The 15,579-nt window shown below is 44.3% G+C and overlaps 1 protein-coding gene across 1 annotated transcript in view; it reads right to left on the reverse strand.

Annotated features, from left to right (window-relative positions):
* myo15ab (myosin XVAb) overlaps positions 1 to 9,544 on the reverse strand; it is a 30,102-nt gene extending 20,558 nt beyond the window's left edge. Inside the window, exons 1-22 of the mRNA XM_077604246.1 lie at positions 7,841 to 9,544; positions 7,462 to 7,572; positions 7,063 to 7,380; positions 6,747 to 6,944; positions 6,422 to 6,663; positions 5,957 to 6,350; positions 5,802 to 5,884; positions 5,656 to 5,719; positions 5,469 to 5,578; positions 5,073 to 5,147; positions 4,886 to 4,976; positions 4,764 to 4,769; positions 4,571 to 4,674; positions 4,150 to 4,213; positions 3,183 to 3,296; positions 2,481 to 2,650; positions 1,810 to 1,918; positions 1,671 to 1,729; positions 1,041 to 1,164; positions 861 to 956; positions 641 to 772; positions 454 to 579 (exon numbers count right to left, since the gene is read on the reverse strand). Coding sequence (XP_077460372.1) covers positions 454 to 579; positions 641 to 772; positions 861 to 956; positions 1,041 to 1,164; positions 1,671 to 1,729; positions 1,810 to 1,918; positions 2,481 to 2,650; positions 3,183 to 3,296; positions 4,150 to 4,213; positions 4,571 to 4,674; positions 4,764 to 4,769; positions 4,886 to 4,976; positions 5,073 to 5,147; positions 5,469 to 5,578; positions 5,656 to 5,719; positions 5,802 to 5,884; positions 5,957 to 6,350; positions 6,422 to 6,663; positions 6,747 to 6,944; positions 7,063 to 7,380; positions 7,462 to 7,572; positions 7,841 to 9,445 — 4,395 coding nt within the window. The 5' untranslated portion in view covers positions 9,446 to 9,544. The remainder of the gene's footprint in view (positions 1 to 453; positions 580 to 640; positions 773 to 860; positions 957 to 1,040; positions 1,165 to 1,670; positions 1,730 to 1,809; positions 1,919 to 2,480; positions 2,651 to 3,182; positions 3,297 to 4,149; positions 4,214 to 4,570; positions 4,675 to 4,763; positions 4,770 to 4,885; positions 4,977 to 5,072; positions 5,148 to 5,468; positions 5,579 to 5,655; positions 5,720 to 5,801; positions 5,885 to 5,956; positions 6,351 to 6,421; positions 6,664 to 6,746; positions 6,945 to 7,062; positions 7,381 to 7,461; positions 7,573 to 7,840) is intronic.
* Positions 9,545 to 15,579: the final 6,035 nt, after the last annotated feature.

Consider the following 15,579-nt stretch of genomic DNA (forward strand, 5'->3'; position numbering starts at 1 on the left):
CATGCCATGTTTCCATGCCAAGTAGTATCCCGTTTCCCCATGCCTTTACACATCAGGATAGATTTTTAAATTTGATTTCTGTGTCCTTTTATTTTCTGAAGATTCCTGCCCTTGAGTAATTAAAGTTTTGTGAGAGCACTCCTTCCATGTCCTTGACTGCTCCCAGCATTTGGATCCCACCACGTACCACAACCGAGCAAGAAGTAACAGTTTGTTGTAAGTAATGTTTACTTCTTTGTTGGTCTGTTTAGATTTTATTTATTTACAAGTGATTTTTCCTGATTACACATCCATCAAATGCCTTAGATTTACTTTTCCATTTTCCATAATGCTTATCCTCACTTACTGTGTGCTATAAACTACCACTCATAGTCCAAAGTAACAACTGTATATTCTTTTTTAAAATGTATTAGTACAACTTGCGCACTTGCAATGAATTCAATTAAAATGTACCTGATAGGTGACTTTGCCGGCATAGTGTTTGAGGGTAAACTCTGGCAGCGGCATCTTTGGCTTGGCATACAGGGGGTTGTTACCGTGGTGATAATGGCACTTCTGCAGGAACGTGTGGTCCGTTGCCTAATTTACATGTGAGGAAGTGCTCAGTGGTCATTAAGACAGTTAAAGCTAAAAAAGTTACCTGGGGAAAACCACACTGATCGTCAAGTATGCGTAGTATCCCATGAGGCTTTGCGGCAATGAGGTCCAGGCAGTCTTGGTTGTGGCTAAAGGACTGCTGCTGCCACTCAATCTGCTCGCGCATATACTCCTCCTGAAGAATATAAAGGGGATATAGAACAGTATTTAGCACTGAGGTCATGACCTTTTGTGCAAAACATATCTAAAACTGTTGTCTTGACCTGCTCTTGTTGGATGATGACTTTGTTAAAGAAAAACTGCAAACTTTCGTTGGCGTAGTTGATGCACAGCTGCTCAAAACTGTTCACCTGTAGCTCCTAAAAGATAAACATAGGAGGTTTTCTGAAAAATGCCAGGGATGTTTTTCATATTTTTTTACTGATATATGGTAAGAGTAGGACCTCAAATCCATAAATGTCCAAAATGGAGATGTAGAGGGCTTCATTATGAGGGTACACCCGTCCATTGATGCGTTCCGTCAGCCAGTTGAAGAGCAGCGAGTACAGGATCTTGGCAACCGCGTCTCTACGAGACACACATGATTGCTATGGAAACAAGAGAACCTGGTTCCTATGGAAACAAGAGGGCATCTAAAGAGATACGACCCCCCCACCTCTCCACGGGACCCTGGTCTCCCCTGTCTTTAAATTTTTTGTCCTTACTTGCCTCTATCAATGATGGAAAGAGAAAATCAAAGAGGTTCCACTGGGCGGTATTGCGCATAATGCTTTTGCATGGACCAATTATATTTTTTAAACTTAACTTCCATAACGGTGGCCCAGCGGACGAGTGGTTCGCGCGTTGGGCTCACAGTTCTTGGGTCGAGGGTTCGATCCTAGTCCGCATCCACACTCATGCCGAAGGACAATTTTAAATGTTCAATTAACTTACTGTGCATGCTTTGGAAAACTCTTTGAGTGAGTACAATACACTTTAAGTTACAGTTATTGCCACGTGGTTAAAAGCCGACAGTTCCTAATGAAATATGAGAGAAAAATAACTCAAAATGTTGACATTTTACTTAAACTGACCTGGCATCCACAGCACTTTCCACAGTGAGTGGAGTGGATATCTTTTCCCGTACTGTGTCCTGCAAACACAATATTACTCTAGATGGGAAGTGCATGGTCATTACGTAGTCCATGTGTAGTCCGCGCTGAGCGTACTCACCATAATTTTGAAGGTGATACACTTTTGCAGGCCTTCGGGCGACACCTGTAGCAGCTCGGCGACCACTCGGATTTCCTGAGTACTCACCACTGACGCCGTAGCTTCCTGACTCCCTCCAGCCTGCCGGGGGAATCATTAATCATGTCGTTATCAAATGAGCAGCAGAAGGATTGGCAAAGTATGACTTTTTTCTTTAATCCAACCCATTGGGAATTTAATGCACATTTTCAAAAGCCCTTGTAATATTTATTAGAAAAAAGATATGACGGCGGCCCGGTGGATAAGTGGTTAGTGAGCCGGCCTCGCAGTTCTGGGGTCGAGGGTTCAATCCTAGGTGAGTCCTTAATGTGTGGAGTTTGCGTGGGTTTTTTCTGGGTACTCCAGTTCCTTCCCACATCCCAAAGACTAGTGGAACACTCTAAATTGCCTGAGGGGATTATTGGTTGTCTACCTGTGCCCTGCGATTGTCTGTCCACCGATTCAGGGTGTCCCCCATCTGGTGCCCATAGTCAGCTGGGATAGGCTCCAGCACCCCCCGCGACCCTTGTGAGGATAAGCAGTTCGGAAAATGAATGAATAGTATATGACTACATGATGCTTAAACCTTTAAAAGGAAAAAGTTGCCCACGTACAAAAGTTTGGCCCACCCTGTTTGAGAATTCATGTGTGACAGGCTGACCTGTTGTGACTGAAAGTAGACGTTTCCAATATGGAGGATGGACGACAGTAACCGGTAGATGTCCTTTTGCTCCTCAGCTTTGAAGCGAAGGATGTCCATGGCGCTCAGCAGGCGGCGGAAATCCTCGCCGTCATCCTTGCCTGCGATTTTGCAGCCCCCTCCCTGCAGCCACAATGACAATATAATTTATGGGTGCATAGTAGACCGTTCTTATTGCTAAAATCCACCAAATGAGACAAAGAAATGCAGAGGCTCAGCAGGGCTAAAAAAAATGGATCCTGTAAAAAGGGCCCAATTGGGCTGCACTGCAAAAAAAATCAGTTTAAAAACAAATCAATAGTTTGCAAATACCAGCCTCATAAAATATGAGAAAGTGCTCTCGCAGTCAACTAGCAATAAAAACTGACTTAATAACGCAAGGGCATTCATTACATTTACATCAAAGAGAATGAAAGGTCGCTTGAGCCACATTTACATTTTTGTGGCCATTAATCAACGTCTGCAGAATGAATGTCACCTTGGCACAGAGATGACAAGCCATTTGTGAACCCAGAAATTGATTAGCTTTGTTCTGCGCGTAGTGGTGTGCGTGCACGCGCCCGCATTTAGATTAGATTAGATTGGAACTTTATTTCATCCCGTATTGGGGAAATTCCCTTGGTGGCAGTAGCAAGACAGTAGCGTATATTTATACCTGATTGAGATAGAAGTAGGTCTCAGCATCCTGCAGATACAGTGCGTGCTTCTCATGCGGAGGAAGGCCTGCCAGCATCTCATAGAAGATGTGATAGTTTCTCTCCGATTTGGCCTGACCATCAAAGCAAAAGGCAAACGATGGACCCTGTCAAACTTTCTCCCTTACAATCTTAAATTCATTACGTTCCCCTGTGTATTCTACATTTAAACTCATCTCTTTATGAATATATATAAGTGCACTGGTGCCTTTTCACTTTGCAAAATAAGCTGTCATTAAATTGAAACACTAACAAGCAAAAATGTAACAGTAACAATAGTAATATTAATGAAATGAGAGTAAAAATACATTTAAAAAATAGACAACAAATTACACTGCAACTAAGCAATACATTATGGGTGTGTTAACAATTATTGTTAAAGAATAACAATCTTAGAAATGGCCATTGATATGTTTGAAGATCATTAGGAACAGAATTTAACGCATTTCTGGGAGCAAATTTAAATCTGTTTAGGAGACTGTCAAGATGAGTAAATTGAAGAGTTTTAACACCCCTGCAGAATCCCCAAATAGTTTTTTTCCAGTTAATTTAAATGATATACTGTGTATTTCTTTAAAAAAAGTATTTTTTCGTTCAAATTTAAATCACGTTTTTACACATAAGTAAAGACCGATTTTTAAAATGAAGTTGTCACATATAGATGAAAAAAAAACAATAATAAATCATATAACCAAATGGTAAAAAAACATTTAGAAAGAAGATTGTGTGTCTGCAAATGTGAAGTCATTTCAGTCCTGCAGACAACAGACACTATTGATGGAGATGTTTGATGGACACAGGGATTAAAGACTCAGCATTGTGTTGGACACCACACACTGAGTGATTTATGAATCTCCTCTTTCTCACACTCTGACTCACTTGTAAGAAGATGCTGTGTGTGTGTGTTTGTGTGTTTGTCCAGATCACCTGAAAGACAATGCGGGACTTCTCCAACAGGTACTGGGACGTTATGGCACCGCTGATTACACCCCTGGATAATTAGGTTTGAGAGCATGCACACAAACACACACACACACCAAAACACACAGAGTTAAGAGTTAAATAACAACGCATCTATGTAATGAACTCAGGTTTTCTTTGTCACAGGTCCACTTGTAACCCAAGTGTGTTAAAGTTACTCGTAAGAGTGTTAGGTTCTCCAAGCGTTAGCTATGAAAATCCTGGTGGAAGAAGGGAGCATGTCAACATATTAGAATTATTCCCCATTAAACTAACTCCTTGTTTAGATGCTTTTGCTGAAAATATGTTGCACTCTTAGAACAATTCAAAACAATTTTTGCGTAGTGGGAAAAATGAGATATTGAAGTGAATATTGTTAAGCACTCACTCCTCCATGCAGATCTGAATGAATTTGCCAAATCTTGACGAGTTGTCGTTGCGCACTGTTTTGGCATTCCCAAATGACTCCAACAAGGGCGTGGCTTCAAGGATCTAATGAAAATATAAATAATCTTTATCGTCGTGGCAACCTCCAACATTGAATAAACAACCACGGACAGCTACGCAAGTGAATGTCTTACCTCTATCTGACAGGACCAGGTCAGGATGAAAATGGGCAACACAAGAGTTATTCAAAATATACTGTGTAAGTAAGCACTACTTACACAGTAGATTAGTTGTTTTGACTAAATGGCAGATGTACCTGTTGCGTCACATTTCGCTTGTGATGTATGGCTGTTAGGTAACGTAAGATTAGTTTGGTAGCTTCTGTCTTCCCGGACCCGCTTTCTCCACTGCAATGAAATTAAAGCAAACAGATTACTAAGTAAATCAGTTGAGTAAATTTGTCTCAGGTTTGATAAGAAAAGGAAGAGAAATCTGAAGAGTACCTGATCACAATACACTGGTTGTCTTTGGCATCCATCATGTTGGTGTAGGCGAGATTAGCTAAGGCAAAAAGGTGACTGCAACACAGACACACACTTTTGCTTGAGGTAAATTATTCAGATGCTACTTTTCAATAACACGTCCCACTGGCTGCTAAAGTTAGTTAAGTATGTTTGGTCTTTTCAGCTTTTGCCAAGCCAGCAGTTGGGATTTTTTTTTAATTTTTTAAATAAAATACATCGTAGACCATTAATTTTTACATGGCAAAAGAAAAAGAAAGGGAGTGTATAGTACACAATAATAATTCATTACATTAGCGCTACTAACAAAAAAGTCATAGAGGATGCCAATCATACACAGTGAAAATATTGTTGAAAGTTCCCAAAAAAGGGCCTTACGGGGGGTTGTCGCTCAAACCGTGGCCTTCATACAGGAGTACCATGTCCGTTCCATAAATGTTGAGCATTTTGTAGGGGTTGACAGAGACCAGGATGCTGCCGATATACGTCTTTTGCAGAAAGAAATCACAAGCGTTAGCCTTTGGATGCATACATTAAAAACCCAGTAAAAAAAAAAAGGAAATACATAAATGAGGTCTTGGTCATAGCGCTTCTTGAGATTCATCAGAACAGTAGTCTCGTTCAATTCACTAAAATTAAAACAGAGGATCAAGACAATGCCTTTAGTGGGTCTACCAATGGACACACAGAGATTTAACGTATGAGGCTTACGGCAGCTGCGTCAAATCCTCCATGCCATCGGCCCATCGCTTTACCCTATGGCCTGCTGTTGGCATGCTTAGAATAGCGTAGATCTAAAAAAACATAAAATAAGAAAAACATGAACAATCTAGAGCGCCGAAGATTCTCTGAGATTTACATATTACCTTGTCGTACCAGCTCTGCCCAGGCACCTTCTCTCGGATGGGAGCCCATTCTGGATCCTGAAGCTCTCCATTTTCGATTTTGGGTGTGGGTAAATATCCATCTAACACACCCGTCTCTCTATACATTGACCACTTGGCCAATTGCTGGACCGTGCCATGGGGTAAAACTCTCTCAGCCGCCCACACGTCCTCCCCTGTTTCACCACCACCTCTAGCATTGCGGGCCCAGTGGCCTGAGTGAGGCCCGTAGGGGGGGACTGTGGTGTAGCGATTATCTGTGCCATACAATGCCGTCGGGGTCCGATACGAAGCATAGCGAAGCTGTTGGTTTTGTATTGCATTGGCCAGGCTTGGATTGTGGAAACGTCTTGTCAATACGGAGCCATCTGGCAGCCTGTGGCGCAAACGTGCTTGAAATTAATGATGTCACACGCTCAAGTTAATCTCTGCGGTCTGCTCCCTGACCTGTAACGGAGACCACGCAAGTCGTCATTCTTCAGGGCGGAGGAGAGCTTCGGACTGTCAGGTTTTGGTGCACCTGTGAACAAACTATTTTGAGAGAGGTGAAAGAGTTCAGAGGATCGAAGGCCCATGTTCTTCCTCAAGGCAGCAGTGAGGTTTGGGGTCGCAGGTTGCTGACCGGGGATGGCAAGTGAGCCGTCAGGGAGCTGGTAAGAGGCAGTTCGGATGCTCTGATTCGCAAGAGCCTAGAGAGAGAAATAAGAATGTGACCATTTAACATACGTACTATCCGGAAAGACATGAAAATGGGCCATGTAAAGATGTGTACTTTTGACAAGTCAGGGGTGTGTGGTTTATGAGGGTCAATGATGATGGTACCATCAGGTAGGGTGTATGACACACCCTTAAGATAGGGGTTCTGAAGGGCAGCATTCAGGGTAGGACTCTTTGGTTTTCTTGGGTCAATGATCATGCTTCCATCAGGAAGAGTAAGGGTTGCGCCTTTCAAGGCCGGGTTATTAAGAGCCTGTTGTGGAGAAGGTGAACAACTTGATTCAGAAAAGCAAAGTTATACAGAAGAGTCTATAGAAGATGAATTATTTTGTCACTGTAGTTCAATCATAAACTTAGGGTTGATTACATACCTTTAGTAAGTCTGGCGATATAGGTGTATTGGGGTCCCGAACTCCCGCCGGCAGGTTGAGCGAGGCATTCCTTAAAGCAGGATTCTGAAGCGCATTGGCGAGATTCGGTGAGACGGGCTTCCGTGGGTCAATGATAATTGTGCCATCTGGCAGTGTGTAAGAGGCCGATTTTAGGTAAGGATTCTGAAGTGCTGCTGCAAGGTTAGGAGATTTAGGTTTTTTGGGGTCAATGATGATGGTACCATCGGGCAGAGAATACGATACTTCACGCAGGGCAGGGTTTTTTAGGGCCTTGGCAAGGTTTGGGGAAACAGGTTGCTGAATGCAAAGAAACAGGTTCACAATTAGCAGAGGTGGAAACAATGTACATTCAAGACAACGGTTTTAAATGACAGTTACTTGGTTTTTAGGATCTATAAGTGTGCCATCGGGGAGAGTGTATGTAGCAGTCCTGACACCCTGATTCTGAAGAGCTCTGGCAAGGTTAGGAGATTGAGGAATTCGTGGGTCCTGTATAGTACGGAAGGAATGAAGAGTGACACAATGGATCACAATGTTTCCTAAGTCGAAGCTAAATCTCAAATTCGTGCAAATAGTTTGCAAATGTATTGGATTGACTTTTGGAAAATGACAAGCATTTATCTCATGGATGGAATGCTATGATCTGTCATTAAAATCATTATATGTTTACATGTGTCAGCGAATGTCTACACAAGTAATACATGCCTAGTCAAAAAGTGTGTATATTTTGTGTACTTTGTGCAGCCTTAGCACCCACCCTGATAATTGATCCATCAGGCAAAATGTATGATGCTCCCCGTATTTGATGATTTTGCATGGCTTGACCAAGATGTGGTGAGGAAGGTGGCTTGGCATAAGGTGATACCAAGGTTCCATCTGGTAGCCGGTATGATGCCTGGATTAGTTGTGGATTTTGTAAGGCACTTGCCAGCACTGGCGAAGAAGGTGACTGTGGTGCGTAGGGGGATCGAAGTTGAAAATTTGTCTGATAAGATGCTTGACGGAGATTTGGGTTCTGTTGCAGTGCGCTATGAAGTTTGGGGCTGACCGGTGCGTAAGAATGATGACGTTGCATCATTGGGGATCTCAAAGTTGCAACGTTCTGAAAGTCAGACCGGTTTAGCAAAGCATCATAGAGCAGTGGTGCTGGACCAGGCTCAGATATGTAATCATACCCAGTAACATATGTCTGTCCATATGGAGAGTGGAACTGGGGAGTGGGATAGGAAGCTACACCCCTGAGTGCCTGACCGTGTCTCATGGCTCCAGAAAGTACCGGAGACATATTCCCAGATGGCGCGTATGGAGACTGAGGCCTTTGAAGGGTAGACACATAGGAGGCATCTCTCACTGCCTGGTTTTGCAGCGCTCTAGAAACTATCGGGGATGAAGGGGCCATAGGCTGATCATAAGGAGATAATGACCTTGGCAAAGGCGAAGCATAGGACGCATCTCTCAACACTTGGTTTTGCAGCGCTCCCGACACCATTGGTGAAGAAGGACCCATTGGCTGCTTGTAAGGAGATAGTGGCCTTTGCAAATTAGAAGCATAGGATGCATCTCTTACTGCCTGGTTTTGCAGGGCTCTGGACATCATCGGGGAGGAATGAGCAACAGACTGCATGTTTGGAGACAGTGGCTGCTGCAGAGGAGAATTGTAAGATGCATGTCTTACTGCTTGATTCTCTAGAGCTCCAGACAGTAGTGGAGAAGAAGGAATCTGACGTGTCTCGTGAGGAGTCAATGGTGAAATGTAGGGGGCATCTTGAAGGGCTTGGTTTTGCATTTCAGCAGGAAGCAAATAGGATACATGGGGATCTGTATATTGGGCTGTCATTTCCTCCATGCCATCCACTGGAACAACTGGAGAACCAAAATGGGAAATGAAAGGGGCCTGTCTGATAGCTTGATTTTGCAAGGCGCTAGATAGCATTGGTGAAGCGGGGGTAGCAACTGGATCGGTGAAAGGATCCACATAAGAAGGAGGTAAAATTGGAGGGGACATACTAGGGTGTTGTAAGGGGAGGTGTGGTGATCCGAGTCGTGGCATGTGCTTGATTAAGGGCGAAGTGGGAGGCATCCGTCTAAAGGAATTTTGAGACATGGGAGGACGCCCACGGGCCACACTACGCCGAGGAAAATACCCAGACTCCCGTCTCACAAAGGGTGCACGATGTAACATGTGAGGTGACTGAAAAGGAGAAGAATGATGAGAGGAGTCTATGGTAAGAACAGAAGATCTATTGCTCCTTATGGAAGCGGTACGAAATGGACGGACATTCTGGGTGGGTGGGGGTACGGGACGCCCTCTTAAACCCATAGGTGAAGGCCTGACAGTTCCTAAAGGAACATTTCCCCCCATTCTGGGTCTAGTTAGTGGTGTCGGATCCCTGAGTAGTCGAGTTGAGCGACGAGAAAGAGTGGGCGATGATGGCCGATGGCCTTCTGGGGATAAACTCCGTCGAGATTGTGTGGGGGATTGTCTTGGACTGAGTTGAGGGGAGAGAGCAGGAGATACAGGATTTGGAGAGGGTTGACCATTCATTCTTCTCCCACTCCCTGCAAGAGGGGGTGATGCCGCAGGATTTCGTATCCTCATGGAAGGCCGTGGCGAAGAGGGAGGAGAACGCTGTATCAGTGAGGTCCTTGGTGAAGATGGAGGACTTCGCTGAATCATGGAGGCACGGGGGGAATACGAAGGAGAGGGGACTCGAGCAAGAGGAGGCTGAGTTTGCATTCGGGGACGAGCCAGGCGTGAGGGAGAGTGGGGAGGCGAAATTTGCTGCAAAATAACAGAGTGGGGTCTTTGGGCATTTATGATACTATTCCTCGTGACTGGATGTGGGGAGGGAACTTGTCTTTGTGCCAGCATTGGCGAGGGTATCATTGAGGCCATGGGGTCAGTGTGATATTGTACTTGAGGGGAGGAGATCACGACAGAGCGTCGGGAAGGACTAGGCGACTGTGGCACGCGGTGTGCAAGCTGGGGTGACATGCCAGCCTGCTTGATAATCATCGCAGTTGGCGTGGGGATTGAGGGAAGACCATAACCGTGCTGATGTAACATCTGCTGCTGCAATATCTGCTCCTCTGGTGATATAAATGCTTGGGGAAGAATCATTTGTGGAGGCATCCCCAGTTGCTGTGAAATTGCACCTTGCTCTTCTAGTGATGCCATTGATTGTGGAATAATCATTGGAGGAGACATTCCTTGGTCTGGTAGCATTCCTTGTTGTGGAAATATACCTTGCTGGGGGGTTAACATGTGTTGTGGGGACATGACCTGGTGGGGTTGCATACTTTGCTCCATTAACATTTGCTGCTGTGGTGACATGGCTGGCAATAGCTGCTGGGAATACAACGATTGCTCTGGTGGAAACATCATTTGCTGATGTAACCTCATGTCTGTTGGATGACCTGGCGCCAAAGGTATCTGGTCTTCGTACTGAATATCAGACATGTCTTCAAATTCTGGATCAGGTGGAAGGTTAGGTGGAGGAGGAAGTGGTACTTCGAGGCGCTCTTTGCCAAAAAGGCGCACTTGAGGTCTGGGAACTCTGAATGTCTCAGCCCCCTGAAGCCCACTGGTATCATCCGCATAATTATACAAATGTTCTGCATATTGGTCCCCATAAAGACCCTGCAAGTCCATTCCTTGACCTCCAGAGACCTGTTGGCCGATAGGTGGGAAACCAACAACCTGCTGAGAGTAGTCTTGGTGTTGTACATTCACAGGATCATGGTAGTTTGATAGAGCAGTACCTTGCAATTCAAAATCTGCTATATTGGCATTATTGTAATAAGCTTGCCTACCATTTTCATAATATTCAGCTTGCCCATTGCCATAAATAAGATCTTGTCCATCATAGTGAATTTGAGCCTGATGAAGCCCATACATTTGATCCTCCACTGGCACATAAGATTCTGGACCCACTTCATCATGCATTGCTTGTTGCTGGTAGCCATAAAATACTGGTTCCTGATTGTAGTAGTAACCTTGAAGCATCCCTGTGGGGTCATAGTATGCCCCCACGGACTCGCCATAAGGATCTTGTGCATAATATTCCAAATTGGGGTCAAAGATGGCTTCATCTTCGTAGTATCCTAAGTCCTGGTGGTCTGTCCCTGCTCCATCATTATAGTAACCATATGGAACTTGTCCCCCATATTCCACCTCTTCACCAAAATGGCCATATCCATTATCAAAGTCTCCGTAACCATCTTGATCATAGCCATGTTGGTCTTCAGACTGCTCATAGCCGTTGTTGTGGTAGCCATGGACGCGGCGCCGGCGGCTTTGCCGATGGTTCCCTTCCCAGTTATGCTCATTGGCATGCCCAAGCATTTTGTTGAACACGAAATGATTGTTCAGCCATTTAGCAGCTGCTGCGACACGACCCAGGACAGTACTCCGGCCTTTGAATCCACCAGTGGAGGCATTTTTCTTCCCAAACAAACCCTTGAAGAAACCACTCTTCTTCTCAGATGAGTTACCACCCAGGCGCAACAGCATGTAGGTGGGCTTCTTCCCATCATTTGGTGCCTTTTCCTTGCCCTCCTTCTTTTTCTTCTTGCTGGCATTGAACCTCATCATGAAGCGAGACGTGTTCTTTAACATGGACTTGCGGCGCTTCTTCTTTGCCAATCGGTTGCGTCTCTTTCCCAGGCCGAGAAACAAACGGGAAGTGCTTTTAAGCTTCTTCCTGCTATTTCTCCGCCGCTTGAAGCCAGAAAACTTCATAAACATGCGGGACATGTTCTTTAAGCCCTTTTTGGGGATTTCACGAACAGGGTGTGGAACGACCTCCTCTCTCTTCTTCCCTTTCTTCGTCTTCGGGTCAGCATCGGAGCGCCCATCTCTAGGATGGTGGCCACCTTTTGTTTTCTTTTTGGGTTCCTCCTCTTCCTCTTCCTCGTCCTCTTCATCCTCATCCTCGTCTTCATCTTCATCGGAGTATTCAACGCCTCTCCTCTGTCTTCCCTTTGGCGCTGCACCACGACCTCCGCGACCCCGGCCCCTCCAGTCATCTTCCTCCTCGTCTTCTTCACTGAACTCCTCCTCTTCTTCATCATCCAGGAGTTCGTCGTCCTCCTCCTCTTCCTCCGATTCTACTTTTTTCCCCTTTCCTTTGTCTTTCCTTTTTTTATCATCTTTCCCACCCTTCTTATCTTTTCCTTTCCCATCATCCTTCCCTTTCTTGTCATCCTTCCCTGCTTTCTTCTCATCTTTCCCCCCCTTTTTGTCATCTTTCAATCCTTTCTTGTCATCCTTTCCTCCTTTCTTGTCCTCTTTAGAGCCTTTCTTGTCATCCTTCCCTTTTTTTTCTTCCTCTTTCTTTTTCTCAGGTTCAGCTTTCCCACCCTTTTTTTTGTCGTCCTTTTTGGAATCTTTTTTGCCTGGCATTTTGCAACAAGTTAGCTAGCAGCTCACCAACATCTCTCCCCCAAATACTGAAAGACATTTAAACACAAACATCAGCTTGACTTTTGTATGAAAAAAAAAAGTTGATATGTTCAGAGGAGAGAAACAAAATGCTACGTAATCTGACCTTTAAGAGAGTTTCGATATGCCTGGATGGATTTGTTCTGTGTGAGGGCGCATCTGCCTTTCCAGAGTTCTACAATGCCAGAATCTGGTCCCCATGAAGCCTCCTGAAAAGAAATGCATTTAAGGTCAGTCTATAAGTATTTCAACAAACCTCAAAATATTATTCTAACAGAAGCCATCCAAATGTAATGTTCAGCCTGTCCCACTTTCAAATAAAATTGGATAAAGTCGAGAATAGTGGGGATGGTGATAATGGAACACTTGACAATTTGCAAAGATTTATACACTTTTTTTCTTCACCCAAGGCATATCTTCGAAAAGATGCTCTGTAGGAAAATATGCTCTTTAGTAGAAACGGTGGTGGAATGAGCAATTGCTCATGTGCTCTAGTTACATGAGAAAGGCATAGCCTTCAAAACAGGCCCATTTTGCAATCTACGACACCTAGGGACTGATTTCAATGGTGCAAAAATCTGTAAATTAAAAAAAACTATAAAATAAAATTACAAGCTATGTGGGCTAACCATGTTACTGTCTTTGTTTCTTAGTTTTCCTGTATTTAGGCTTGACCTATGGTCTGTATCTTTAGAAAAATGGAAAGTAAAGGATACAATTTAAATCAAACCTTACAATTAAACTGGTCTACGGGGTTGGTTTGTTAGTTTCACTGAAGTCTTCTATCACAGCTGATAGTTACTTTATTCCCATGTGTATAATAGATATCAGGTCAGCAGCCTGTGGTAAATAACAATCTGGCAACCGAACGAAACACACACACTAACCGGTTAAAGTCACCACTGCAAGCAACTAGTGCAAAAACGCAAATGGTGAGATCACCAGAATCTCGGTTGTATTCCAATGGTTTCTTCATCTGGAGGCAGCTAGAATCAAAAATATGAATTAAAACGTCTCTATATCACACTTTTTCTTCTCCTCTACTCAATTTTCCATTGAGTCACGCTCCACTCACTCCATCCTTGCTCCGTGTACAATTTTTCAGCATACCTTTGGTAGGAGTTTCTTGCTGCCACTGACATAAGGAGTCTTAATTTGTCATCCTGCTCTACAGGTGAAACCCGAGAGTGCCGGGTACCGGCAGAGGGGGCGGGGCATAAATAATACAAAAGGTTGACAGAGACGACGAGGGCCGCAAAGAGAAAGGATGAGATGGGGGGATGCTACACGTAAACCACAAAGGACATGCTATCAACTCATGTGACATCAACTCAATGTGCCATGTTTTAATTTAAAAAAAAAACACCTTTTAACAGCGAGAGGTCCCAGTGTCACGTAAATATATTACGCACTTTTAAGAAAATACTCCAAGGATCAAGAATTACAGATCACCTTCTGTTTTAAATATTAAATAAGCATATGTCAACCATCTTCCTGTTCTAATGTGGCGCCAACACCAAATATTGCTTTCGGTAGTATAACAGCTAGATTTAAAACGGCTTGTTTGCCCTCACGTCAAAAAAAACGTATGAGAAAATGTATGAGAACCTCTATTAACCAAGTTTGAAAAAAGGTTTGGGTTTATAGCACCCGGCAAGCAACCAATTCAGCTCAATGATAGTGGCTAGGACCTAGTAGTCAGTTTTGGTAATTGCATCCAAGATACACGGTCAAATGATACATCTTGACACTATTGAGGGTATTTGAGTATCTAGAGCTAAATCCATCCATCCTGCAGTTTTCCTTTCCATTAGAGTTGACTCCTAGCCAGCTGTCCACCCAGTTGAACGAAGATTCGGAGAAACACCCACGCGTGACGTCTTCTCGTCAGGTATCGGTATCAGGGCAAACGACTCAGTCTGACACAAGGGCCACTGAGAAGGATCGGTGTCAGGGCTGTGATTATGAGTGCCATCAACCAAATTATTCCCCTGGGCTCGGATTGCTAGATCTGTCCTGCCAAGTGTTGGGTTGCCAGATAGTGATCTTTTGCTCCATGAAGCGTAAGGCTATCTGATCATTACCAAGTGCCAAAGAGCACACACAGGCAGGCAAGCATCCGCTTTTGTGTGCTTTCCTTTTTGTCCTTTTTTTTTGTATCTGCAGTTTTTCGCACTGCCTTTGAACATAAATGAAAGGATCCAATTAGACAGGAAGCGAGGACAGACATAGGCAGGTGGTCTTCCAACAGGCGTAGGGTGTGTGTGGGTGCACAACTTAAAAGCACACGGATGAAAGTTCATCAGAAACATTCGTACGCAAATGCGCGCGCACACGCAGACACGCGCTCACACAGTGCTGCTCTCTAGTGGTTTAGAAGGAAACCTGCAAGGTTTGCAGGGACTTCACACTAGGCTTGGGAATAGCTGAGGGACTATTATACGTATAGAGCTCATATGTACAAAAGTATCATAGCAATGGCAATTGAGTTTTAAAAATACCTGCAGTCAACCCTCTGGATGGTTTCGTGTTGACTGTTTAGCACATCGCTTCGCATTTCATAGAACAAGGGTTCAATCCCGGGATCTGGCCTTTCTGCGTGGAGTGTGCTTTTTTGCCACATGCTTCCCCAGATCCCCAAAATATGCATGTTGGATTAATTGAGCATTCTGAACCATCCATTCATCCATTTTCTCAACCGCTTCATCCTCACAGGGGTCTTGGGGGTGCTGGATCTTATCCCAGCTAACAATGGGCACCAGACAGGACGGAGGTTACTACCTAGTGTTTTTAGCATAAGGAATTCCATATCATACTGGAAATCTTCTTGAATAAAGGAAAAGAAATGATTAAAAAATGTAGACAAAAAAAGCTTAGTCAGCCGATTGTACAGTGGTTCTTCTGCCTGGCTTGTGTGTGGGAAGTCTGGGTTCAATTCCCACGCGGTCGAAGTGTGATTGCGAGCGTTAGTGTTTGTCCTATTCATTGCGCGCCCTGCGATTGGTTGGCAATCAATTCGGGTGATCCCCGCCTGCTGTCCGTGGTTGGCTGGG

This window comes from Stigmatopora argus, chromosome 7 (genome assembly GCF_051989625.1).
Source record: "Stigmatopora argus isolate UIUO_Sarg chromosome 7, RoL_Sarg_1.0, whole genome shotgun sequence".
Classification (NCBI taxonomy): Eukaryota; Metazoa; Chordata; class Actinopteri; order Syngnathiformes; family Syngnathidae; genus Stigmatopora; species Stigmatopora argus.